Here is a 27,961-nt window from a genome sequence, read left to right as displayed (position 1 = left end):
CCAGTCCCAAGCGGCCTACGGCGTGAGGAAAAAGTGGGAACCTCCATCAGCAGTGACTCATAGCCGGGCCGGGAACAGCATTGCATAGTGAAGGTGTAGTTGCCTTAATTTCCGCTTCACCGTTAGGAAAGAGGTTCTTTGGCACTGGACGTCTCTGGTGTAGTCGGGAAGATTATTATTTTACTGTTGCCAATGCGCAGATTTTGCAGCTCCCTGGCTGTCCGCAGGATATGGTTTCGATCACGGTAATGCAGAAGTCTCACCACTATCGGGCGCGGAGGGGGCCCCAGGCCTAGGCGGTCGGGCCGGTACTCTGTGTGCTCTCTCCAGCGCGTAAAAGGGGGAGAGCCCCTCCGGCGCTACTTCTGTCTTTATCCATGTCTCCAGAAATTGAACAGTATTGGATCCCTCTTCTCGTTCCGGCACTCCTACTATGCGGAGATTATGGCGTTTGGAGCGCACATCGCTGTCTTCTGCTCGTACCTCCAGCACATGCACCCTCTGCACCACTTCCTTCAGTGTTTTCTGTAAGGCATCAACATGTCGGGGATGTCTTTCATGGTTGTCTCGTTAGGCGCCACTCTGTCCCTGAGTTTTCAATGGTCATCCTTTAACAGGAAACGGTCCGACCCAATGGAGTCCTTGTGGACCCTGGCACTGACCCAGCGGTTCGCCTCCTCAGCAAGCTTCCTATGGTTAGTTAACTTGCTATCAATAAGGTGCTGGCGTACCTCTGGAAAACAGTTAGCAGACAAGTGCTCCCATGCAAAACAAATCATAGAGCTCTTCAAAAGCATCCACTTTGCTACCCTTCACCCAACCATCCATAGCTCTGTAATAGAAAGACACATATTCCACCCACGTGGTTCCCTCCTGCTTCTTGCAACTCCTAAACCTCTGTCTACAGAGTTCTGGGGTCAAACTATACCTCGTCATCAGGGATTCCTTCATGTGGCTATAAGACATCCTATACTCACTGGGCAGGTCTAACAAAGTATCCCTCCCCTCACTCACAAAGTGGCCCCACAACCCAGCTCCCCAATCCTTCTCAAGGACCCGGTGGGCCAACATTGCTATCTCATAGGCTGCAAACCACTGCCCAATATCTTCATGCTTGTGGAAATCTTTGATGACATCTTTGGGAATATACACTCTGCTTTCTGAAGACACAGATGGTGCGCTGCCACCAGAGGGAGCAATCTCTAAGCCCTTTGTCTTGATCTCTAACTCCTTCAACATCCTTTCATGCTCCATTCTCATTCTCTCTCTCTCTCTCCAAGGACAACCTGTCATTCTCTACTTCCCTCTGACCCGCCATTTTAAGCTTAGCCATCTCCAGCTTGTGTGCCCTATTTCTCTCTCATTCTTCCAACTCTCTGGGGGACAGGTCTTTGCAAGAGACACTACTGCCAGGTGGGGACGGCACCCCTTCCCTGGCTGGAAACACTTGCCCATCTGCATCCCCAGCTGGCTCCACCACCAGATCAGGGGCATTTCTTGCTTCTACCCAGGCTCTTAGCACCTTTTGGTAGTTACCTTTTTTAGAAATGCCTGGTGTAGCACTTTCAATTTCTTGCAGAGATGCTTGAGCTGTGTCAAAGTGTCGGTTTCCAACCTCTCTTCCTCAAAATCTAGATCCATAGATGCAACAGATGCTGGCCTACTCAAGGCACTATGACTTGGCAGTTCTCTGGAAAAAATACCAGTCCAAGGAAAAATAAATCCTACCAAAAAAAAGTATGTGGTCGCGTTTGGTCTGCACTCACTAGTAGTGTACACCAATTACTGTATATGAGTCACAAATGCAGGTCCAAATCTTAACCGCTGACCACTAATGTTAGAACTGGGGGGCTCTAGTTTGCAGAGGTAGGTACCTTTGACCAAATAGGGAACCTTGCTTCTAAGTCAGGAAAAGGGGATTACACTACTGGATAACCCCTGCTCACCCCCTTGGTAGCTTGGCACGAGCAGACAGGCTTATCACAGAGGCAGTGTGTTAAGCATTTGTGAACACATACAGTAATACAGTGAAAACACTACAGATGGACACCACACAGGTTTTATGAAAATAAGTATTCTTTATATAGACTCTTTGAGTTAATCAAAACCCAATCTAAGGACGCTTCATAATGACCTCAAGACTCAGCCACCTTGCAACCCAACTGTGAAGAATTTTCTGACTTCTTCAGTCAGAAAACTGACATCATCAAGAAGGAGCTCCTAAATGACCTATTACTATACTCCAGACCACTTGTGAACACCTCACTTCCACCCCATCATCACCACACCAAATCACCTCAAAGCTTCATTTGAAGAACAATGCAGCCTGGTCATCCTTCGATACATATACGGAAGAAACTTTAGGCAAGATTCTTATTACCCTAAAGCCTGCCAATCACTCAACCGATCCTCTCCCTGCAAATTCTGTTAAAGACTTAACCCCATGGCTTTTGCCTCTCTGGACCAAAATTATCAACAGTTCTCTCCAACAAGGCTGCATCCCGGACACCCTCAAAATCGGACAGGTTTCTCCCATACTAAAGAAACCCACAGCCGACCCTACTGACCTAAACAACTATCGTCCTATCTCCAATATTCCTACCTTGGCCAAACTACTGGAAAAATGCGCTCATCACCAACTCAATAAACATATTGATCACTTCGACCTGCTTAACAAACACCAATCAGGCTTCAGAGCAGGTCATAGCACCGAATCAACCATGACACACATTATTGATGATGCGCTACAAATCCTGGATCAGAACGGAGCATGTCTTCTCATCCGGCTAGACTTATCCTCAGCCTTTGATACGGTTAAACATGAGAATCTGATAGATCTTTTAAAACATAGAATGGGGCTATCTGGATCAGTGCTAAACTGCTGAACCTCCTTCCTCCATAACCGAACGCAAAAATATAAGGTCAGTAGCACTCTGTCCAATCCAGTACCAGTCACGTTGGGGGTCCCACAAGGCTCCTCACTATCTCGACATTGTTTACCCTCTTCCTGGAACCCCTCACTGAACTGCTTTATGCATCTAACGTGCAATATCATATGTACGCTGACGACACACAACTTTATCTCAAGACATTAAAGTGCTCAATATAATGCTCAGGAACACCCAAATTTGGTTGGCAGAAAACCATCTCAAATTGAACACCCCAAAAAACGAATTCCTCCTTATAGCTCCGAGCCACCAAAGTCCCCATTATGCAAGACTTGATCAAACATATTACTGCAGTCAACTTTCAAACTAACGTTGTAGACTCAGCTAAATCCTTGGGAATAACTCTTGACAGCAACCTCACTGTGCAGAAGCACATTAGTAATGCAACAAAGGGAGCAAACTTCCAGATAAACACGCTGAGGAAGCTGAAACCAGTTTTGCCAGTCAACAATTTCAAGTTGGCAGTACAAGCGCTAGTTATCCTGCGGGAGGAGTACGGAAGTGTATCTTTCTGTTGCCGCCCTAAAGCTACGACAGCACCCCTAAGAGCCTCAATAAATGCAGCAGTGAGACTCGTCACTGGTTCCAAGAAAAACTCACATTTCTCCCCAGACTTAAAAGTCTTGAACTAGTGACCACTTGAAGCTAGAATTCACCTAAAAATAGCATGCATGACACATAAGGCCTTACACCACAAAGTACCCAGCTACCTCGCACAGAAGTTGACGATCTCGGGTGGGACTAGAGCTTCAAGAAGTGCTGAAATCCTGCTACTGAAACCTCAAGATTCAACAGGAAGAAAACATATAAACGAACCTTCTCTGGGATGGCGCCCAGGATATGGAACTCACTTCACCCAGAAACCAGACTAAATACCTCTATTGTTTCATTCAAAAAGGAAGTGAAAGTGTTTCTCATGGCGAAACTCACCTACTCATAGGCCAAGGTATTGTGGTGACCAAGCACCCCCTTACCATTAACCCCTACATCGACACCTTCCAGACTTTTTAGGTACGCTCTCTGACCACGACCTAACTCAACAGCTTTATGTTGTTCCTGTACCCTAATGTGTCACTGTGCACTATTTGTTATGTATACTTGTTTTGCCTACATTTATTCGTTTGTATACCCAGCCTTACTGAATGTAACGCGCTCTGATATCCGCAAGGATCTTGTTCGCACTATATAAGACCTTCAAAATAAATAAATGAATAAATAAAATCAATTTAACCTAGGGAGCACTTGCACTGTGGCCCTGAATAGCAGGGGAACAGTGCCCAATGCATCATCTAAACCAGCAAAACATATCAAAAACAGAGGAGGCAATCAGAAAAAATGGAAGGGAGACTCACGCCCATGGTACCAGGTCTAACAGAGATGATATTCCAAAGTGCATAATATGACAATCTTGCTGGGGTACAGTGAGTGTGAAAGCAAAGGTTGTAGAATGGCAATTTTGTCAACACACAACAAAATGTAAATACTTGTACATGAACTCCACAAATATTTCCAAATATATTAGTAGTTAGGAAAGTACAAATGAAGCACATTTTTAGGAATTCTGAAGTAATGGAATGAAGGACTTTATTAGGATCAAAACAAATTAAGACACTTTCCTAGGTGATGCTCCAATGAACACCCAATATCCACTCATCGTTTGGATGCTATCTTTTATCTTTTTTTTAGTAAAACTGCATGTGTGTGCAAATTTAGAGGCCACGTCAGTGGGAACTATGCTATCTGTAAATGACAGTGTGCCACCACACCATGCTTCAGTATTATATGTGCAGCAGTGTGCTCCAAAATACAGCAGCAACAACATTCCACACTCTTATCACTCTCCTGCTGAATGGGTGTAGCTAACTTACTACACTTGTTTTTTTGTAGGAGGCTTTGATTTTTAGGTTTTGACCTGGCGAGGGGCACGCAGTGCCCCTCCCTGTTCGAAAACTTTTGTCTTCAGTAGGGATGTTTGGACCGCCTCTGTTTCCAATTGGCTAGCTCCATAAATGGAGACTAGCCATTGGGAGACAGAGGCTGTCAATCACGCTTTCTTGCGAAAACGCGATTCGGGGGGCGTTTCTTGTTCTTTTTTTAAGCCCCGCCCCTTTGTCCCGGGCCGCGCTGTGATTGGCTGCCGGCCCGGGACACCCCCGTGACGTCATTCCCGGGCCACGCTGTGATTGGCTGCCGGCCCGGGACCTGACTTGTTATTGTTTTGGTTGCCACCCTTCCCGACCTCGGATGAATTTACTAAACGGTTTCGCCTTTGTAAACTGTCAGAAAAGGCCAGTGGCGTGAGTCGTGGCTCCCAGGAGATAGAACAGACGGTGTATCCGTGGGTGCTCTGCAGGGTCCGGCGCCCAACGGCTTTAGGTGCACCACGTGACTGAAGAGAGGCCGGCGCTGCTCTCTAGAGGGGAGACGCTACCATCGGAGCATCGGGTGCATTGTGAGCCGCTAGTGTAAAAAGGTAGCAGGTTTGGACTACCCTGACCCCTCCATGCCTAGGTCTTGGAATACCAGAGGGACCCCGCCTAGGCAAAAAAGGATTAAAGAAAACAAGTGCAGCCATCTATGAACCTGCTCTTAAATAAAGTAGCTTCCAATCGAAGTTCAAAAACAGTATAAATAGCTACAGTAAGAGGGCGCCGGTCTTCTAGAGTTTACGTAACATTCGTAACGTAACACGCGGGAGACTTGAGCGTGAACTAGGGATGTGAAGTGTCGCTGCAGGGAGGGCCCAATTCAAGAGCTGATTGTAAACGAACCGGGAGTGGGAAATACAGCTGTGTCAAAGGTGAGATGGCGGCAATAGGTTGAGCACTCAGCGGGTTGCCATGCATCTCTTCGGATAGCTCTATCACAAGAGTTTGTCTAGAGACGTAGGGAATATTGGGGGCCTGTGTAGGAACCATTTAGACGTCGTCCGTTTGTAACCAGTGACGTGAAGGCAGTGTTTGCAGCTGTCAAGGGCGACAGCTTACCAGCATCGAGCCCAGTGCCAGTTTTGGACTTCTTAGCATTATGGGACTTGTATTGATTTTACAATAAGATCAATTGGACCACAAATCCCAGAATACACAAAAAAACTTGCTCCAGGTGAATTATTCCCGCACGAAACTGGGAAACTTGATAGGTCTGAAAGTGTGTGAAATGTGGTCCTGAATACAATGGGGTGGGATCAGTGAGAGGTGGTAGCTGCAATGTTCTGGTGAGAAAGCGTATTTGTTAAATTAAATAACTTCAGATGTCAGTGAGTGTAACCGAAGGCTTGTGGGAGCCAGACCCCCAATTATTCACTGAACCTCAATATTTTCTTCACCCCAAAATTTACCTCTAGCAGTATGGTTCCAGCAACCTTGATCTTGCGATAAGTAACCAGCCTCCACAACATCGGGTCCAATAATTTAGAAGAGTAAAATCAAATAATGACTGAGACCACTCAACATCTAAGGTCTAGAGCGATAAAAAAGTTAGTGTTTTATTCCTAAAATGTCAAAATAGGCAATGCACAGATATACAGTAAATGCCATGAAGTCCCAGATACAGAGTGCAAAATCGGAAATTAAGTCTTTTAAAATCCTAATAAGCAATAAAGTCACCCAAAATTCTAAGTTCCAGACTCTTAAAGAATCCTTGCACATTTTAAGGTAGAAGAAAAATCTCAAATAAATTGGACAGAGTCTTGGGAGGAAAATGAGGGTTTTTCCCTGACACCCCAAAACTAGCTCTTTTTAATACATATTTTGTACATAAACAATTAGCAAAACTGCAGATTCAGCATGGCTAGTATTGGCTTATATTGGAGAAATCAGAAAAGATAATAATTTAAGGTTTTATAATACTAACCCATTATTAAAATTGAATAATCTTTCCATTAGTTTACACAGGAACTGTAATCCAGAGATGTAAAATGCAGTATGAAACATTGTAAAACAGACTGATTCATTAGTGTGCTAACAAGCTTACTTTGGTACTTGCAGTGAAACTGTCCTTCAGAAAGATAAATCAGGGAGACAATTTAAAGTTTTATTCACAATCCATACTCTGAGTAAAATAACCAATTTCATCACAGTTTGCTGTGCTCTGCGAAAAACTGTAGAGAGAGAAGACTCGCAGGACATTGATTGGAAGGGGGAATGAGCTGGAGGAAGATGAGCAAGAACATCAGAAACAACATCTATTTTAATAAAATGGTGTCTTATGAAAATGGCATAACTAACCTACATTAAGAAACACAGTTCTAACCTTTATAATTGAATCGTGTCAAATGCAACATCATTAATTAATCTGTTACGGCTATATTAACCTTAAAAATCATCAGTAAACACAAATTATTTGTTACCCATAATTGCACATTAGAAAAACTTTAACCGGCTCGCTGATTTAAATTCTAGTTTGAGAACTGGGGAATAGTGACATGCATTTATAGTGCTATACGGCCACATCATGTTGCAGAAAGCACTGTGAATATACAAGTCATTAGTTACAAATAAATGTATTCCACTTGGTACACAATAAGCTGCCGAGAAATGTTCAAAAGATTCAGTGTTCAAGTGCTTTAAAAATGTATGTGTTTAGTACTACAAACTCAGTCTGCATATAGTCCAAACTTCTTTATAGATTTCTGTTTATGGAACACATCCCAGGACTGGTAACAGCATTTTAGTACTTCCTAAAAGAATAACGCTTTGTCACCATGATGTGTCCGATGAGGTTATCAATTAAAGCCTACCCTGGCTTCCAAGCACCTTTTGAGTTTCAGATCAACTAATGGTGCCTGTTTACAGTACTTTCGGATAGTAGCCAGGCACCCGGGCCGGAAGGCTGGTTTATATTGATCTGTCTGGGCCTTTTTTCGCTTCACAGTGAGGTAGACCATCGCCCCAACCTGTGGCATTTAAAGGTCGGCAGTAACCATGCGTGAACGATTTTCACTCCTTTTTAAAGATATTTTTATAATTTTTTATGTACATTGTAAAAGAAACAGCTAGAATCTTCTACTATGATAACAGCATTGCAGTGCCACACAGTTACATGTGGTCATGTCAAACACATTTCATGCCATCTATATAATTATCATACGCCTTCTAAATTTATATTAGCTAAGCATGTTTTTTACCTAACACCAAGGAAACATGGCAGTAGAAAATAAAACTACAGCAGTTCGCAGATTCATTGTGCAAATAGTAGTCATTAGCCTCCTTATTTCTTTCAATAACATGAAAGTATTTCCCATCAGTCCATCGTTCTATAGCTTCAGTGAAGGGTACTTTCCATCCTCAATCAGTACTTTTCCTCCCACCTGAGTCACTCTGAGCTGTCGACTCTACTGGATGCTAAGCTCTTAAAAGGACTGGGGTCGCAGAGACCAGATTCATGCAGCACCTTGGGTATACATCCCAGGCCTAATTCAATTATGCCTTGTTGTTTTAGGTACATCCAAAATAGGGTCTATCATTTTTCAGATTTTGAGACTGTCCTACACTAACTGTGTGAACTTTCGCTTTGCGTAGATCAACCATACATTAAACCACCATATCTTTTTCAAGGGTGAGAACATGAATTTGAAAGTTTGAGCTACTGTTAATCTTGTGGCCTGTGTATTAACTAATTAAACATTTTACTTAAACACTTCTGCATTTAGACTGCGGTTACATAAACAATGTCAGCCTGTCATTTATTTTATGGGTTCTGATGTTTTCCTTACTTTGCAAATTTGGTTGCAGTGCTTCTTACTCTCCTGTTTGTGGATTGGGTATTCCCTCCATGATCACGCCCATCGTTGCCAGATCTCTGATTTATTCTTATCAAGTAGAGCTGCTTCCCTGCCCCCTCGGTTTTGTGTGTTCCTCTGTTGCCTGCTTGCGACCCGGTTTTGTGTGTGCCTCTGTTCCCTTCTTGTGATCCAGTTTTGTGTGTGTGTGTGGGTGCAAATGCAATAGGTGTCGCATTTGCGAGAGATTAGGCTATTGGCTTTGTAAATGACATGGCTTTGATATCCTAAATAAATGGGAAACACATAAATAAAAATGTTGTCATTTACAAAGCCAATAGCTTTAACTTTTCCAAAGGCGAAACCGTTGCATTGTAAATGCTTGTTTATAATCCTTTTGACTTCTAACTGAGAAAAGGGTTCCATCACTACTAAATCGTTTTGTTCGTCCAGGGAAATAGATATTGCATTTCTATAAATATTCCTCATTTTCTCTAAGATGGCTAAGGCCTGTGATTGGTGGTACAGACACCACTCTTTGGGCAATAAAAGAAAGCTGCACCTGTGGTGGATCTCAGTAAGGGAATTATAAAGAAAAGAGACCAAGGACTATTTCCATGTCTTTTTACATTTTCACTAGTTTTAATATGGATAGTTGGATAAAAATCGCTTGTATCTCTGTGCATGTATTTTTGATGGAATGCATAGGAATCTGGTAATATCACAGGACCCACCTGTCATCTGCATTCAGCAGTTGTAGCCTAGAGAAGGGCTGCGTATAAAGCATTAGGAAGACAAGTAACAAGACTGGATCCTGCTAGGATAGCCCCAGACACCCAAATCGAAAATGTCATTTACTTTGTAGTGCAGATTTCCATTTCAACCACTAGCTAGTGAAGTAGTGTGGCTCACTGGTTAGAGGCGGCAGACCCGAGAGCAGAGGACGGCCCGGGACCAGGGTTCGATTCTTGGCGCGGCAGGTTTCTGGACCAGGGTCAGCGGACTCGATAATTCTCTCGCCTCGGTGCCCACTCTGATCAGCGATCACACTCGGCAACTCTGGGCATTAGCTTGCCTCATCTTAACTAACGGCCCCACCAGACCGCCGGGGATGCCTGGTCTCACCCTGGAGATACCCATTAAGGGACCATCTCTCAGGGAAGCCAGGAAGGGTTTCGCAGCGGTCGAAGCGCCTTGGGACCCTCCGGGTAAGTAGTGCGCTATATAAATGCCTATACATTACATTACATTAGCTTGGTGTGGAAATGCAAATCTAACCGTTCACTGTCCTTCTGAAAGATTGTCCAAAAGGTGAACTGGGTATGGTGGGACAGACTGCTAACATGACAAGGCGCCTGTCACCTTGCCCAAGCGGCTCATGGGGACGACTGAATAATGGTGTGGCTCAAAGTTGCCTACTACTGTCCTACCCATAAACTACCATGCTGAAATGTGATACCACCATATGTGTTCACTACCCCGTGCTGCAGGTTTCTCATGTTAACTGAGAGTTATGGCTAAAGAAAATTTGCAGGCATTTGTGAAAAGCATTTTTTTCCTCACATATGTAAGAAACATGGTTGTGAAAAGGCCCATATGCGTTTTGCTACATTGTTTTTAATCAACATTTATAAGATGTAACTTGTCCACCACGCAATTTATGTGACTTGAATGGATATAACGTTTTAATGACAATGTAACACAGGAAAACAGCTCTCATCTATTCCTGACTCCTCAAATCTGCCAATCAAAAACGTAAAGCAATATTAAAAGATATCATGTCCATTTGGAAATGCAGACTATTTTTGGAATTGTGTTACTTTTTCAACCTTTAGCAACAAGCTATAAAATCCTATTCTCGAGATTTATTCTAAAATTAAAGGATCATCTTTCCTGATATAACATTAAATATGCATTTGTTTTCTTCTTAGACACAGAAGCAGAAATCCTCACTATTTTATCAGAGCAATGGGGCTCTATCTTCAAGGTTACAAATCCTCCCTCTGGAAGCTGGTCGCTCAGTGTTAGTGCTGGGAGTGCATTCGCAGTTCGAATTGAGGGTTTTAAAGGTACAGGCCAGAGAAAAATAAATCATATTTCTAAATAATCTTGGATACCATATGTCTAATTGCTCTTTTTTTCTATTTCAGCAACAAATATATCAGGTATGTAGTCACAGCTATGCCTCAAAATTAAACGTTATTTAAAACCAATAATGAAAAAAGACAAAACGTGAACTTGGCTTATAAACATAAAATAATTCGATACATAACCAAATCTGTCTGCATTATGTTAACTTTCATACTTCTTCCATAAACACAAGTACTATTGATGTAATTTCTCCAAAATCACACGGTAGCAGATGCGACATCATCTGGACTGTGTTCCCTGATGACAGTTGCATGGCTTTTTTTGACTCACATGGCTTCACAATAGGTATTATCAAGCACCTCTATACCCTAATGGCATTATATGAAGTGGATATAGATAATGAATCAAATAATATGTAGCCAAATAATAAACACATCAAACTGATAGAAAAAGTTGTCCGTTATTGATTGTTATAAAACGCATATAGGTGTGATATTAATCAGTTGTGTTATTACCTACCTTTCTGAATTCCACAACACAGGATTGGGTTTTAATTTGGTAATACTGCATATTTTACTTGTTCCAAGCCACAAAGCACAGAATGTGTGGTCAGCTGGGGCCGTGCAGGTAAGAGAAGTGGGGCGGTAGGACCAGGTGGGGAGGATTTCGACAGACGATGACGAGGAAAAATGTATTATTTATTTAATTGTCCCTCGTGGTCGACTGTCAAAATCCCCCCTGCCCACCCCGCCCTACCGCCCCACCACTCTTACTTGCATGGGCTGCATCCGTGTGTGTTAGTGTTCCCAAACAAATTCCACATGGGGAAATTTGTGCTGGAAAGGACTGTGGTAGGACTGCACAAGTTCTAATTCCAATTCGGGCACAAGCTCCAGTTTGTACCTGAATCAGGATCACCGCAGGACCAGTGGCGTCTTCATAAATGGGCAAGCTGGGCAGTTGCCCGTGGGCCCCATGAGCCTAGGGGCACCATGCAGACCAAAATTTAACACTAATTTTCCTTTAAACATTTTTATTCCCTTGAGTGGTTGTGTAGGCAGGGCCCAGGGCACTGCTTTGCTGTTAAGACGGCCCTGCACAGGACTCAGAACTACGCTGTTAGAATCCAATAGGCTGATAGTATTCGAAATGTCATACACCTTGACATACAGGTGAAAACGTTTGATACAGCACAGCTCCAGGAGAGGGTTTAGTTACACAGAAGGACATTTTTATATCACACTTGCGTTGGGGCTTTTCCCCCAAAAAATGTCCTGCCTTTCATAGTTGAAGTTATCTTGTATGCCTTTATTAGAGCATAAAGAAGAATGAAACGGGCCCCAGGAGTGGATTGTAGTAATTAAAATGGTGGTTTCTTTCTCTGTGATGTTTTATTTCTTTGTGATATCAGCAGAGGCATCAAGACCAGCAGGTTGAATCACACCAGCTAAAGAATAAACCCTCAATTAGATTACCTGCAAAGAGATGATAGCCCCCAATTCTGTGTCACGAGTTCTGCACAAACTGCAAGCAAAATCAGTGGTCCCACTAATATTTTCCAAGTAACCCTTATGAGTGGGGAAAATGCAAGTTCTCAGCATGGAATTGGGGAAACATGAAGCATTACCATATTGTCCTATTTTCCAAACTGTGACACTGGTAATGAAATAGTAATATCAAATGTGAGTAAAAACAAAAAATCTTATATTGGTAATTTCCTATATATTATTATCCCAGTCTTTTACTGGAGCAGTCCGAATAAACTGCAAAGTAGAGCAACCTTCGTGTGGGATTTGGCCAATTTATCAACATGTCACCAAGTCATTCCCTACAATTCTTGGCAAGTCTACCACAACTCTTTTTTTTAAACTTTTGGGGCAGCCAATTGTTAAAAGATTTTCCTTGTCCTTTCTTTCACAGCCACAGATGACTGCACTTCCTGTGCTGCCAATGCCACCTGCGCAGTATACGCTGGTGTGGGGGAATGCACGTGCAACGATGGCTTCGTTGGTGACGGCTTCAGCTGCAGTGACGTCGATGAGTGCGCCTACTCGTGGACCTATAGCTGCTCCGCAGGCTACTGTGAAAACACGGTTGGCTCCTATGTGTGTCGTTGCGACAGTGGCTTCCAGCCCTTCGATGGAGCCTGTATCGATATTGATGAATGTTCTAGCCCTGACCTGAACCAGTGTGATGAGCACGCAACATGTTCCAATTACTATGGCGGTTATTACTGTTGGTGCAATGAAGGGTATATGGGAGACGGATACCACTGCCGCCTGCCTGCGTGTACTCTGAACCCCTGTCCCTTTGGCAGTGAGTGCATAGAAACCTCTGACAATTACACCTGCCTTGATCCGTGTGAGAGCTACGCCACACTGAATGATTACAGGAGAAGCTCGTCCTTTGGTGTGTCCTTTTATAATTGTGACAATTATTTGTATGGATGGTACCGGTTCACAGGCAGCGGCGGGGTTCGGATGCCAGAGACCTGCGTAGAACCCGTTAGATGCAATACCAACGCTCCGCTGTGGTTGAATGGAATACACCCGAGAACAGAAGATGGCATTGTTAATAGGACTGCTTGTGCCACGTGGTATAACGGGTGGTATTGGTGGTGGTCTTCGTACAGCTGCTGCGTGTGGTCATCCACGGTACAGGTCAGGCAGTGTCCTGCAGGATTCTATGTTTACAAGCTACAAGGTACACCAGACGGTTTATGTGACCTGTCCTATTGCACTGGTAAGTACAACTAATTCACCGCTTTTAATCTATTGGTAACATGATTTCACAGGTGATTTGTGATTGTTCTTTCCAAACAGAACAGCACATAATAAAATAGTTCTGGCGTTTTCTCTCAATACCGTCGTCAACTCAATAAAGCAAACATGCCTATTGCGTAACTAACGATATTTGAACACTGAAATGTTTCTAATATCAGAGACATCAGTGCAGTGGGAGTCAAGTAGTCTATGGTTAGTCTTAACATTTGTTTTGTAAAAATGTAAATATCTCCTACATAGCATTTACACAGGTGCATCAAACGCATGCTGCCTTTCATTTCTAATGTTGACTGAAGATAGGGCCCTGACTCAACTTCCTCGTGCGAGCCTTGATAATTCTCTCTCAACAATGTTAATAAATAGTAAATGATTTTCTGCGGTTCTCCATGCATTGTTCGGTATTGCCGTTTGTCATCTATAAAAATGATAAGTACAGGGTGCTAACCATTAAAGAGGCACAGGGGGCCAAAGGAATGCAGTGGCCTCGAATCCAAGTGAATAGACCTCTTCTGCGAGATAAGGTCTTTTCTGCAGTAAAGATACCCTGGAGTGTGGTAATAGGTTCAATTTGACTCTTGCAATGCAGTGATAAATGTGTGAATGGTGTAATGCAGGTTTATTAGTACAGTTGTTTCCAATCACAGGAGCAATGTTAAAGTTCTGCAGGGGCTGACATTATAATGCAATCTACGTGAAACATGAAAAGAATTTCATGGGAGTCTGTGAAATATGGGTTGGGATAAATGACTTAAAGAAGCACCGATTGATGTCTCACACATTCAGGTATAACATTACTTCAGAAAAGATAACAACTGGGTCCATACTCACAAGTCTTAGTTATTCTGCTTTGATCTCACAAGACTCGTTTTCTTCTGGCTAAGGTTATATACTTTTGTTTATAACTACTGCACATGAGAAAACAGCATGGCATTCACCATACATATATGTATGTTCTTCGCAGGATATGCTGTTACCATTGTCCAGGGAAGGGTTGGCCATGCATTGCAAGCCACAATTTGTGAATTTAGGTTGGGGGTTGATTTTGTGTTTGCAGAAACATATCTAGCTCTTAACTGTGTTTTCAGTAAATTTCTGTTATGTACTTTTGTGTGCATTCAATCGTACTCTTCCTAATCTGAAAAGGGTTGGAAATTTTATCTAACAACGGACAGGAGTGACTGCCCTTCCAAGATGGAAGGGTAACACATCTACCTCAAATTTGTTTGGGAGTGTACAGTAGGGCTTTCTCCATGGGGAAGAATAATTTCCTGTGGCGAAAGACATGTGCAGCAGGCTTATTTCCCCCTATTTCTAAATCTACACTACGCACAGCGGAATAAAAGGAGACGTCACATTACACCTCCAGCATTAAGTCTGGAAACCTGCACCTGGTGCAGCTTTCCAGGTGCACTTCTTGAGTGTTTGTGAACTAAAAAAATAAAAATCTAAAAGTACATTCTGGCAGTCCTAGCTTTTTATGTGTGGAGTTCTCTGCCCCAACTTTGAAGTCTCTGCAGTTGTAAACTTGCTCTTAGTAAAAAAAAAAAATAAACAGAAAAATACTAAACACAAACGTGTACGTTTTCCTTTAAGCCTCAGGCCCAGATATGCCAATAAACTTCCACTCATACTATTTTCCATGAATTGTGTGTGTAGGTGTGTTCTTCTATATAATATATAATATTATTCCTGAGCTAGAGTGATGGAAAGAGTTGTCACGTCACCTGAACAGGACTGCACCTGTCCTCGCACAAAGCTGTCTCCACCCCCTGTAGTGTGTCTGAAGCCAGGTGAGGAAAAGGCAGGGCTTGTGCACTACAAAGACTTTACTTTGAAGTTTGCCTACTTCAAAGGAAGAAAGAGGTATTATTATTAGACCTCTGACACCCCAAAAGCAGAACACTTCTGGACTGAGAACAGTCTGCCAGAAAGACGAGCTGGGTGCTGTAGGAGGGACTGCCACTCTGCATGTTGCTTTCTTGTGCTGGCTTGGTGCTTCTTTCCTGGTAGTGAAAGGACTGGACTTTGCTTCTGTATTCTGCTTCCAAGTTTCTCCAAGGGCTTGTGCTCGCTTGACTTCTGTTAAAAAGTCTCAGGGCAATCAAATACTTCACCTACCAGTGCCTGGGCTCTTTTGCTGACAGCCCTGACCTGCCAAGTGGTGCCAAATCCAGTTCTAGGCCCTTGGAAGTGTAACCTCTTGAGAAAATCCACAAATTGACTCTCAGCGGCCGTTTTCTTGATGCAGCACCGCTGTGGGTCTAAAGAGCCGACACAGTGCCTGCCTTGAGGCTGAAAAGCCTACGCAGACCTAGTTCCATGCTTTACAGTTGGACAGAGAGCTTATGACTGAGAGGAATTCTTCCTTTGTGAAATCAGCTAGCAATTCCTCTCAAAAGTTCCTATTTAAAATAGGAATTGGCAAATGGTGCAGAAAACCACAAATAGATTCCAAGGGTGCATGGTAGTCTGATTGATAAATTCCCTTATAGTGCTTAAAAAAGACCACGCCTATGTCTAACATTCTAGTTGAACGTCTTTTAGTCGATTCGTTCCAGATACTCTCAATCCTGTTACTTACCTTTTGCTCTTTTACCTGCCAGGCTAAAAGTTTCCCTGTATATTCGCTATCTTCATAGACTGTCTGAAGGTAAGTTCTGCTTGCCATATCACCTAAACTGTAGTAGAATTCTCTCATTTGTGTTTTTGCTTCAACAAACTCCTGTTTTCTTTTGGGATCCCTGTTCCTGATGTATTCCTGATTCGCGTGGGCAAGTCTTTTTTAGCCCTTTGTTGCGGGATCTCCTTTGAGGTGATTATGCCTCATAGTGTGGCTTAAAATGCCTCCCAGATTACTTTGATTGGGGCGGAATCTTCATTTATATAAAGGAAGGCACTAATCTCGTTATCTATTTCTGTGCACCATAGTTCATTTGCTAAATTAAATTTATTAAAATGCCATCTTCTTGATGTACTTTCATCCGTACTCCCTACAACGACTTCCGTTTTGATTAAGGCATGGTCTGAAAAAGCATTTAAAATATGATTATATTTACTAACTACAAGATTATGTGAGGTCAGTAAAAAAATCTATTCTCGATGCTGAATCGTATTTTGCTGAGAAACAAGAGTACCCACTTTTAACTGGATTAAGAAGGCGCCAATTGTCTACAATATATAGGATCGCATTTTACAACTAGAAAGGGCAATAGAGACTTGAGTTTTTTTTTGTTTTCGTTCTATTTTTGCTGAGTCAACTGAGAGGTCCTGTAAAAAATTAAAATCCCCTTCCCAAACAATCTGTCCAGGAATGCCCGATAGAGCTTGCTTTAGTTGTAGAATAGGGAGTGGATCATCTATCACCGGTGCATATATTGTGGCCAATATGAGATCTAACTGATGTAGGTTTCCATGAACGAACGTCCATCTTCAACCCCGATCTGAGTGTGATGCATTTACATCAAATTTAACATGCTTGCCTAAAAAAATGCCCACTCCTCTCTGCAGAATGCCCAAAAGAGATGAACAATAGATGCCCACCCAGTTCTTAAAAATTCTATTAGCATCTGATAAGCTTCAAAAATGCATCTCTTGAAAACAAATAACATCAGGATAGTACCCTCTGAGTCAGCTCTCTACTGCGTAGGCTTTGCGCCTGTTGTTTAGACCATTTAGCCTTAAAAGATAGAATTGTTAGTTTGTTTCTATTCATCATTCAACAGTGACTGGGATGCTTACAGTGACTTGTGCCAGCATGAAACAGTACCAAAGGATTAATAGAATATTAATTATAACATATTGAACATACCACCCCGACCTTAGCTCTGACCCGGTTAGTGATTTAGCTTAAAGTACGTAGAAATCCTTCCTATAAAATCTCATCCTAGCATTTAGCAAACTGAAAGTGTTTATACATCTTATAAGACGGCTCTACCCAAATTTGCAGGTGCAAATTTCAATCAATTTTGTAAACATAGGCACATCTCAAATAAACAGAGGCACTAGACAAACGTGTCCTCTCTCTCCGATTTTATTTGCGCTATTTATAGAGCCACTAGCAATAGCAATTAGGCAGAAAAATCAATCAATCAATCAATCAATCAAAGCAATTATATAGCGCACTACTCACCCGGAGGGTCTCAAGGCGCTAGGGGAGGGGGGGTCCGCTACTGCTCGAACAGCCAGGTCTTGAGCTGCTTCCTGAAGGCGAGGTGGTCCTGGGTCAGGCGGAGGTGGGTCGGGAGGGAGTTCCAAGTCTTGGCGGCGAGGTAGGAGAAGGACCTTCCCCCTGTGGTGGCTCTTCGGATGCGGGGGACGGCGGCGAGGGCGTGGCCGGTCGATCGAAGCTGGCGTTTGGGAGCGTAGAAGTTGAGGCGACTGTTGAGGTATCCTGGGCCTTGGTTGTGCAGGGCTTTGTGTGTGTGGGTGAGGAGACGGAAGGTGATTCTCTTGTTGACCGGGAGCCAGTGCAGGTCTCTCAGGTGTCCGGAGATGTGGTTGCGGCGGGGGATGTCCAGGATGAGTCGTGCTGAGGCGTTCTGGATCCGCTGGAGTCTCTTCTGGAGTTTGGCGGTGGTTCCGGCGTAGAGGGAGTTGCCGTAGTCCAGTCGACTGGTGACGAGGGCCTGGGTGACCGTCTTTCTGGTCTCGGTGGGGATTCACCGGAAGATTTTGCGTAGCATGCGTAGGATGTTGAAGCACGACGAGGAGACGGCGTTGACTTGTCTGGTCATGGAGAGTGAGGAGTCCAGGATGAAGCTCAGGTTGCGTGCGTGGTCTGTTGGTTTGGGTGCGCTGCCTAGGGCGGGGGCCACCAGGAGTCGTCCCAGGCGGAGGGTGAGGATCCCAGGATGAGGACTTCCGTCTTGTCCGAGCTCAGTTTTAGGCGGCTGTTCTTCATCCATTCGGCTACCTCTTTCATCCCTTCATGTAGGTTGGCTCTGGCGGGGTCGTTGGTGAGGGAGAGGATCAGCTGGGTGTCGTCGGCGTAGGAGATGATGTTGAGGTTGTGCTGGCGTGCGATGGCTGCGAGGGGACTCATGTAGACGTTGAAGAGGGTTGGGCTGAGTGAGGAGCCTTGAGGGACGCCGCAGATGACTGTGGTGGCTTCTGATCTGAATGGGGGAGGCGGACTCTCTGTGTCCTTCCGGCGAGGAAGGAGATGATCCACTCCAGTGCCTTCTCCTGGATTCCGACGTTGCTGAGGCGCTGTACTAGGGTACGGTGGCAGACCGTGTCGAAGGCCGCGGAGAGGTCTAGGAGGATGAGGGCCGCTGTTTCTCCGTTGTCGAGCAGGGCTCGGATGTCATCGGTTGCTGCAATCAGGGCGGTCTCGGTGCTGTGGTTGGCCCGGAAGCCAGACTGCGAAAGGTCGAGGGATCCGTTCGTCTCGAGGAAGGCGGCCAGCTGCTTGTTGACGGTCTTCTCGATGACTTTTGAGGGAAACGGGAGCAGCGAGATGGGTCGGTAGTTTTTGAGGTTGGTGGGGTCGGCTGATGGTTTCTTTAGTAGGGCGCAGAGTTCGGCGTGCTTCCAGCTCTCTGGGAAGGTAGCGGTGTTGACGGAGGTGTTGATGATGTCCCGCAGGTGGGGTGCGATGACAGCGTCGGCCTTGTTGAAGACGTGGTGAGGGCAAGGGTCGGTCGGAGATCCTGAGTGGATGGAGTTCATCGTGCGGATGGTGTCTTCGGTGCTGATCGGGTTCCAGGCGCGGAGGGTGGTGGTGGGGGGCGGTGGTTCGGTTGTGGCGTGCGTCGGTTGAGTGCTTAAGCTGTTGTGTATGTCCGCGATCTTGTTGTGGAAGTAGGAGGCGAAGGAGTTGCAGAGGTCTTGCGAAGGGGTGATGTCGTTGTTTCCGGCGTTGGGGTTGGAGAGCTCTTTAACGATGTTGAAGAGTTCTTTGCAGTTGTGTGCGTTGTTGTCCAGTTGTTCCTTGAATGAAGTTTTCTTGGTGGTGTGGATCAGTTGGTGGTGTTTTCGGGTGGCGAGCTTGAGGGCAGTCATGTTGTCCGGTGTTGGATCTCTGCGCCAGGCCTTCTCGAGGGCTCTGCAGTCCTTCTTGGAGCTCTTGAGTTCCTCGGTAAACCATGGGGCTCTCTTGCTGCCGGGTCTGCTAGGCGGGGTCTTCAGAGGGGCGAGTTTGTCTCCGCAGTCGCTGATCCATTTTGGAGGTTGGTGGCCGCTTGGCTGGGGTTTGTTGCGCTGATGGGTGGGTTTTTGCTCAGGGAAGTCGCAAGCTGGTCGGTGGTGATCTTGTTCCAGCTTCTGCGTGCAGCCTGTTGCAGTTGGTGGTGGATCGTGGTCCTTTTGAAGCTGAAGTGGACGCAGCTGTGGTCCGTCCAGTGGAGTCCGGTGGCGTGGCTGAAGGCGATGTCCTTGCTGGATGAGAAGACGGGGTCGAGTGTGTGTCCGGCGTAGTGGGTGGGGGAGGTCACCAGTTGCTTGAGTCCGAGGTTAGCGAGGTTGTCCAGCAGGGTGGTGGTGTTGCGGTCACTGTTGTTCTCCAGGTGGAAGTTGAGGTCCCCGAGGAGGATGTAGTCAGCGGAGGGGAGGGCATGCGGGCTGACGAAGTCGGCGATGTCCTGGCTGAATTGTGTGCGTGGTCCCAGGGGTCTGTAGATGAGGTTGCCTCTGAGGGTGGTCTTGGGGTTGATGTGGATCTGGAAGTGCAGGTGCTCGGCGGGTGCGAGGGTGTCGTCGGTGTTGGTCGTGACGTGGATGGAGTTCCTGTGGATGATGGCGATGCCTCCTCCGGTCTGGTTGACGCGGTCCCTCCGGATGATCTTGTAGCCGTCCGGAATGGCGATGGCGATGTCGGGCGCTGAGGAGGCGTTCATCCAGGTTTCCATGAGGAAGGCGACATCTGGGGCTGTGGTGTCGAGCAGGTTCCAGAGCTCGACGGCGTGTCTGTGTCGTCAAGAAGTGGGGCCTGACTATGGTCTCATACGCTGACGACACTCAGCTGGCGGTCACGCTCAGCGGGGACTCTGATTTGGATGCCCCTAGGTTTCAGAAGGGGCTGAGGGCGCTTGCCAGCTGGATGAATTCCAACTATCTCCAGCTGAACGCAAAAAAAACTGAGATAATGATCATCGGCAAGAAACCGGAACTCTGGGGCGACAAATGGTGGCCTCCGGAACTGGGGCCTACCCCGACTCCGGTAACGGAGACTAAAAATCTTGGAGTTTGATTAGACTCCGCCCTTAGTTTTGTCTCCCATACCAAGAGAACTGCCGCCAGTTGTTTTGGCATTTTGCGAGGACTGAGACCAGCACTGAAATTTTTTGACGCCTCCACCAGGCAGATGGTGTTGCAGAAAACGGTGATCTCTCGGCTTGACTACACCAGCTCTCTTTTGGTGGGGGTGAACCAAGCTGAAATTACACGCTTGCAACGTGTCCAGAACGCGGCAGCCAGAGCTGTGGTGGGCTTGCCCAGGTTCTGCTCCGTTGCCAACACTCTACGTTCTCTCCATTGGCTTCCAGTCAAGCAGAGGATCCAATTTAAAGTGCTTTGCCTGTCCTACAAAATTCTCAAGGGCCTCTCTGCCCCGATTCTCACGAATCTCTTGACGCCCTATGTCCCTGCCCGCTCCCTGAGATCTTTGGGTCAGGATTTAGCAGTGGTCCCTCGGTTCAAACTTAGCCGAGCTAGAGGCCGCTCTTTTCGAGTTCGGGCTGCGGCCCTGTGGAACTCTCTCCCCTTAGAGATACGTGCGTCTGATAATCTCTTCTTATTTCGTAGGGCTATCAAGACTTTGTTATTTCCCTGAGCCTGCTCTTTCTTAGTTTATTGTCTTTTTGTTGTGTTGTGTTGGATACCTTGTCAAGCGCCAGGACGCTCCTTCGCTGGAGCAGCTGTGCGCTGAATAAATATTCATAACATAACATAACATAACATAACATATGTAATGCTGTATTTTTTCTCTATGCATTGTCTATTGGCAAAGTAACTTGAATATTCTGATTATTTTGCAATATGCACTTTTCTTGACAATTCTGTAGCTTTGTAAGTTGTATGAACTCTCAATAAAAATTATTTAACCCCTCCCATGCTGATGACGAGCTGAACTCGTCATCAGCCACGGTGCTCGTGTGCTGATGACAAGCTGAGCTCGTCATGGCTGTTAGAACGCTCACAGGCGGGGCTAATTCCTCACTGTACTGAGCGTTCTAAAGAACGGGCGTGGCCGTGACGAGCTGAGCTCGTCATCAGCACACGAACACCTTGGCTGATGACGAGCTCAGCTCGTCATCAGCACTATGGCGCTGCGCGCATCCCCGCCCCCCAAATCAGCGGGGGATTTACTCGTCACCAACGTGTTTCTGCTTTCGCCTTTCTGACTTTCTAACGGTGTGCTGCGAGAGCCAATACAGCTTGTTACATGCACAGAGTCATTACAATCCATAATGGACTACAAATGTGTTCAATGTCAAGAGAGTTTTGCATAATAGGAGCCAACTTAACATTTATATTCTGTCTATGCCAAGCAATAGAACTGGAATCATTTGGCTCAAGATTAAAAAGTAGTAAAAAAGATATTAACATATTGAGGTCACAAATTGTTTTCTCCCTGTTGACATACAACTGTGTAGTAAACATTACCTATTCACTCTTTTTTGTTTCATTTCTGCCTACTCATACAATGTATGATTGTAGCCTTCCAAAACTAACGCAGTGCTGGTATAAGCAGTCGCCAAAACGGGATTCCGTGGGGTACCGGATGGCACCCATATAAACTAACAAATATTAAGCATTCCTATTCTACAGACCAATGGCCTATAGTAGGCATGTAGCCCAAGTGGTCTGGAGTGACAACTGAACTATTTCAATGGAGTTCCTATAATGGTATCCCACATACAAAGTACACTGGGTATCTGGTACCATACTGTCTAGGTACTATATTCCTGACTTCCAAAATATTAAATGAGATTGTCCTACCAGTCACCAATCATGGTACTCTGTATGCCCCTCTGCCAGCAAAGCAAGCAGGTGTCTAGCCCAAGTGGGCTAATTTTGTAATGCTTTCTCAGAACTGAGCTTGCTGCAATGTTCTTCCCCCTTGAACAGGAACATTACTTATCTCGCTACTCTCCATATTCACTTTAGTGCCCAAAACCTAGTGTAAATGAATAGAAAATGAAAAATTATACGTGATACAATGTATCCTAAAATTTTATTTCATCATGTCAGCTCTACAGAAAAACCACAATGATAAGGAATGCATAAAACTTTACAAAGTGAAAACATAATATTAAAAAAGAGAACAAAGTGTATCTTACACAAGCGGATCATATTCATATTGTTAGAAATAATGGTCTTAAATCATACATAATTTGATAACCCATACTGTCCAACTAGATTGTATTGTATTCATAATATCTATATACTTATCCCAGGTGCACTGCTAACTCTTTACTGGAGTTAAGTCCTATAGGTGTAAGTGTTTCAAAGTCAGTATTAAACCTGGATTCTAAAATCATCAGCTTACGTTCCCTGATTCCCCCTCTCTCTTGTGTTCCTATGGAATCTAACACAAGAAATGACAAAAGTTTATCATTTTGTGAGTGTTTTTCCATAAAGTGTCGGACTACTGGGTAATGTTCATCATTCCACCTTACAGCTCTCTTGTGTTCCAACACACTCTTCTTCTCCTTGTGGAGGGTACTGCCAATGTAGTACTCCCCACAAGGACAAACGAGACAGTAGAGGCAAAAAATTGTGTTGCAATCAAAGCTCCCTCTAATCTCAGATTCTCTGTTACTATTTGGGACCTTGATTTTGGTGCTGTTAGAACAGTTTACACAAGCCTTGCAGCTCATGCAACACGAGAAGCCTGCTCTGTCTGTATTAATCTGATGGCGGGCCCCATTGGATGTATTCATGTTGTGACTAATGTAATCTTTTAGGGATCTTCTTTTTCTGAATGTTATTTATGGTGTATCATGTGGGTATCTGTTCAGGACCTGTTCAGTTTGTACGATGTGCCAGTTCTTGTTGAAAATCTTTCTAATTTTGAATGACTGATTAGAGTATGTAGTAATAAACTTAATGTGGTCTTGCTCATCTTCTGTGGTTCTCTTGTTTGGGTAGAGTAGTTGGACCTTGGTAGAGTGCCAACTCTAATACTGGCTTGCTGAATGATTTTATTATTGTAACCTCATTCCCTGAATCTTTTGGTCATCACCCCTTTTCCTGCTCATATTCTTCCTGGGTACTACAGTTTCTGTAGATGCTAAAATCTGAGGTGTTATCCTCTAACTTAAAGTATGTAGAAATGTCAAGTCAAGTCAAGTCAAGTCAAGTCAGAGATTTGTATAGCGCGCTACTCACCCAGAGGGTCTCAAGGCGCTTAAGGGAAAGGGGATTCTTACTGATCGAATAACCAAGTCTTAAGTTGCTTCCTGAAAGTGAGGTGGTTCTGGGTGAGACAGAGGTGAGAGGGGAGGGAATTCCAGGTCTTGGCCGCCAGGTAAGAGAAGGATCTTCCTCCCATGGTGGCTTTTCGGATGCGTGGGATCACGGCGAGGGCTAGGTTAGCCGAACGTAGTTGGTGGGTGGGGGTGTAGAAGGATAGGCGATTGTTGAGGTAGCTGGGTCCTAGGTTGTGGAGGGCCTTGTGTGTGTGAATTAGGAGACGGAACGTGATTCTCTTGCTGATAGGGAGCCAGTGTAGGTCTCTCAGGTGCTCTGATATGTGGTTGTGTCGAGGTATGTCCAGGATGAGTCGGGCGGAGGCGTTTTGAATGCGTTGAAGTCTTTTCTGTAGTTTGGCTGTGGTTCTGGTGTAGAAGGTGTTTCCGTAGTCTAGTCGGCTGGTGACAAGTGCTTGAGTGACCATTTTCCTAGTTTCGGTGGGGATCCATCGGAAGATCTTTCGGAGCATGCGTATGATGTTAAAACATGATGATGAGACGGCGTTGACTTGTTTGGTCATGGGGAGGGAGGAGTCTAGGATGAATCCTAAGTTGCAAGCATGGTCCGTTGGTTTGGGTGCGCTGCCTAGGGCCACCATGAGTCGTCCCAGGCAGAGGGGGATGTTCCTAGGATGAGGACTTCCGTCTTGTCCGAGTTCAGTTTTAGGCGGCTGATCTTCATCCATTCGGCTACGTCTTTCATCCCTTCGTGTAAGTTGGTTTTGGCGGTGGTTGGGGCTTTTTGTGATGGAGAGGATCAGTTGAGTGTCGTCAGCGTAGGAGATGATGTTTAGGTTGTGTTGGCGTGCGATGGATGCGAGGGGGCTCATGTAGACGTTGAAGAGGGTGGGGCTGAGCGAAGATCCTTATGGTACGCCGCAGATGACTTCGGTGGCCTCTGATCTGAAAGGGGGGAGACGGACTCTTTGGGTTCTTCCGGCAAGGAACGATATGATCCAGTCCAAAGCCTTATCTTGTAGTCCGACGTTCCTGAGGCGGTGTACTAGGGTGCGGTGGCATACCGCGTCGAACGCTGCGGAAAGATCCAGGAGGATGAGGGCCACTGTTTCCCCGTTGTCGAGCAGTGTTCGGATGTCATCTGTAGCTGCAATGAGGGCGGTCTCGCTGCTGTGGTTAGCTCGGAATCCGGATTGTGAGGGGTCAAAGGAGCCGTTAGACTCGAGGAAGGCGGCGAGTTGGCTGTTGACGGTCTTCTCGATGACTTTGGTGGGGAAAGGGAGGAGCAAGATGGGACGGTAGTTCTTAAGTTCGGTGGGGTATGCTGTAGGTTTCTTCAGGAGGGCGCTGACTTCGGCATGCTTTCATCTTTCCGGGAAGGTAGCGGTGGTGAACGAGCAGTTGATGATATCTCGGAGTTGGGGTGCGATGACGGAGTCAGCCTTATTGAAGATGTGGTGGGGGCATGGGTCGGTTGGAGAACCGGAATGGATGGAGTTCATCAGGCGTATGGTTTCTTCGGTGTTGATTGGGGTCCAGTCACGGAGGGTGGTGGTAGGGGGCTTCAGTTCGAAGGTAGGGGGAGAGGACAGGTCGCTGAAGCTGTTATGTATGTCTGCGATCTTGCTGTGGAAGAACGAGGCTAGTGAGCCGCATAAATCTTGAGAGGGAGTGATGTCGTTGTTGCCGGCGCTGGGGTTGTAGAGCTCATTGACGATGTTGAAGAGTTCTTTGCTGTTGTGGGCGTTGTTGTCTAGTCGGTTTTTAAATGCTGACATCTTAGTGGTGTGGATCAGTTGATGGTGTTTGTGGGTGGCGTACTTGAAGGCGGTCATGTTGTCTGCGGTTGGGTTTTTTCTCCAGATTTTCTCGAGGGTGCAGCAGTTCTTTTTGGAGTTCTTAAGGTCGTCATTGAACCAGGAGGATCTTTTGCTTTCTGGTCTGATGGGACGGTTTTTCAGGGATGCTAGTTCGTCAGCGCAGTGGGTGATCCATTGTGCAAGGTTAAAGGCTGCTTGATTTGGGTCCGTAGATCTGGCGGGAGGGTTTTGGTTCAGTGATGTGGTGTGGGTGATTAGAAGGGTAAAGGCCAGGATGGGGTCCCTGGGGCCATAATTGGATGTATTATGTGCATATTTATGTATATTTATATTGTAGAGTGAAGGGAGCCACTCTGTATTTATAGTTAGGGTTACCAGAGATAGAGATTTCTTGGATTTTTGTCCCATAATAACTTTGCACCTATTTGACAAAACTCAGTGAAACTTTGCAGATCTGTTGCAACTGCTACATTGTCAGAGGAGTGAAAGTTTCACTGTGTTTGGTTAAGGGGGAGGGGAAATAAAGGGTGGGCCCAAAGCACGCTTGAAAATCCAAAGCATTTTATTTAGACCGTTGTATTTCAATTAGCGTTGAAATGGCTGAACGGATTATAATGAAATTTCACAACAATGTATATTAAGACTAGGTAGATGATTCTTTTCGCAATTTGAAGTAATGTTATGATGTGGTTATGGAATTATAAAGGCCAACAGCAAAGTGATATCTTGTAGCACAATACTACTAAAAGTAGCAAGGAAACCGCAAAAATAAATTAGAGTACATATGTAAAGTTTCTGATTTACTTCATGAATAGCTGATAGACCCAATTATGATCACATGCTGATGGAAACCTATAAACAAATGCTTGACAAGTTAATACATGTTAATCCACATAAGTGTTCTTTGCATGCTCTCTGGCTCACAACATAAATCTGTGTGAAACAACCGAAACAAAAAACATCTTTCTTATGTACTACTTTGCTACAAAATGGAAAAGTGAGCTAGCAGTGAGCTACGCAAACTACTACATAAAAGACATGATAAATGGCAGTTAGGAAAAAAATAATGATCTTAATTGTTATGATGACAATGATTGGTTTTCATTCACTTTGGGCTTCATATGTAGCACAATCCTACTACAAGCAGCAGGGACGCCCCAAAAAATTAACCAGACTGCATAGGCAAAATTTCAGAATTACTACAGGAACAACATTAAAAAAAAACATTTATGGTCACATGTTTATGCTTACCTGTTAGAAATTATGTTGTTGGTTGACTAGGGTATGAGCCAAGTCAGACAGCAATCACAATTCTAGTCAGGCTAAGAAGCAAGCAAACCTTATATTAACCTGTGCTCACCCTCTGGTAGCTTGGCACAGAGCAGTCAGGCTTAACCTTAGAGGCAATGTGTAGAGTATTTTTGAAACACTTCAAATAGTAAAACAGTGACAACACTACATAAAAATATTCCACATCATGTTAGAAACACAGAGCTTGCTTTAATACACAAAAATCAAATAAGCAGAACTTGAGATATGAATGTTTAACCCCTTCGATGCTATTGACGGAACCGTCCGTCATGAGCCCGTTGGCTCATTAGAACGTTCAGCACAGCGCAGGAATCTGCGGCACGCTGAAGGTGTTAAGGAATAAACAGTAAATAGCAATAAGCACTTACTTGGGATATCTGGACGCGCCAGACTGGGACAAAGTCAGAAGTTCAGGTCAACCTCAATGGAGCGTAGGCCAGATACAGGAACCCAGTGAGGCCCACTGAACAAAAGTATCTTTATCTCTGTCTAAGAGGATGTGAGATGCAGATAATGTTGATCTTCGCATATGCGCCTTCCTGACCTGCGCAACAGTGACAATGTGTTGGCTCCAATGAGAGTATGACTTGGAGCTGTCGGCGTTGAGGCCGCAGTTGACAGAGATGTGAAGATAAGAGCGTCACATAGGGCTGGTTCTGAAGGGAGAGCTGCGTCTTTGAGCCACCCAAGGTCAGGAATGTGTCAGTTATGCTCCACCCAACAGGGGTCATTGCACCAGTTCTGTCATGCAATCAGGAGTAATGTGCTGATTCGAATTGACGCTGTGGCACTGATGCACCCTTTTGAGAGCAAATGCACGGGTTTTACCTGAAACAGCACCTTAGGCCTCACTTCCAAGGGGCCAGGACTGGGGTGGCACCACTTGGCAGGGCGGGCTCAACAATGGTAGAGCCCA

The 27,961-nt window shown here is 45.0% G+C and overlaps 1 protein-coding gene across 1 annotated transcript in view; it reads left to right on the top strand.

Annotated features, from left to right (window-relative positions):
• The window catches only part of LOC147684908 (uromodulin-like), a 294,138-nt gene that overhangs the window by 113,310 nt on the left and 152,867 nt on the right, over nt 1-27,961 (top strand). Inside the window, exons 6-8 of the mRNA XM_086939736.1 lie at nt 10,599-10,736; nt 10,818-10,832; nt 12,679-13,500. Coding sequence (XP_086795862.1) covers nt 10,599-10,736; nt 10,818-10,832; nt 12,679-13,500 — 975 coding nt within the window. The remainder of the gene's footprint in view (nt 1-10,598; nt 10,737-10,817; nt 10,833-12,678; nt 13,501-27,961) is intronic.

The sequence above is a fragment of the Lissotriton vulgaris genome, chromosome 10 (genome assembly GCF_964263255.1).
Source record: "Lissotriton vulgaris chromosome 10, aLisVul1.2, whole genome shotgun sequence".
NCBI lineage: Eukaryota > Metazoa > Chordata > Amphibia > Caudata > Salamandridae > Lissotriton > Lissotriton vulgaris.
The sequence above is the reverse complement of the archived record's forward strand: the minus strand, read 5'-3'. Positions and strand labels throughout refer to the sequence as shown.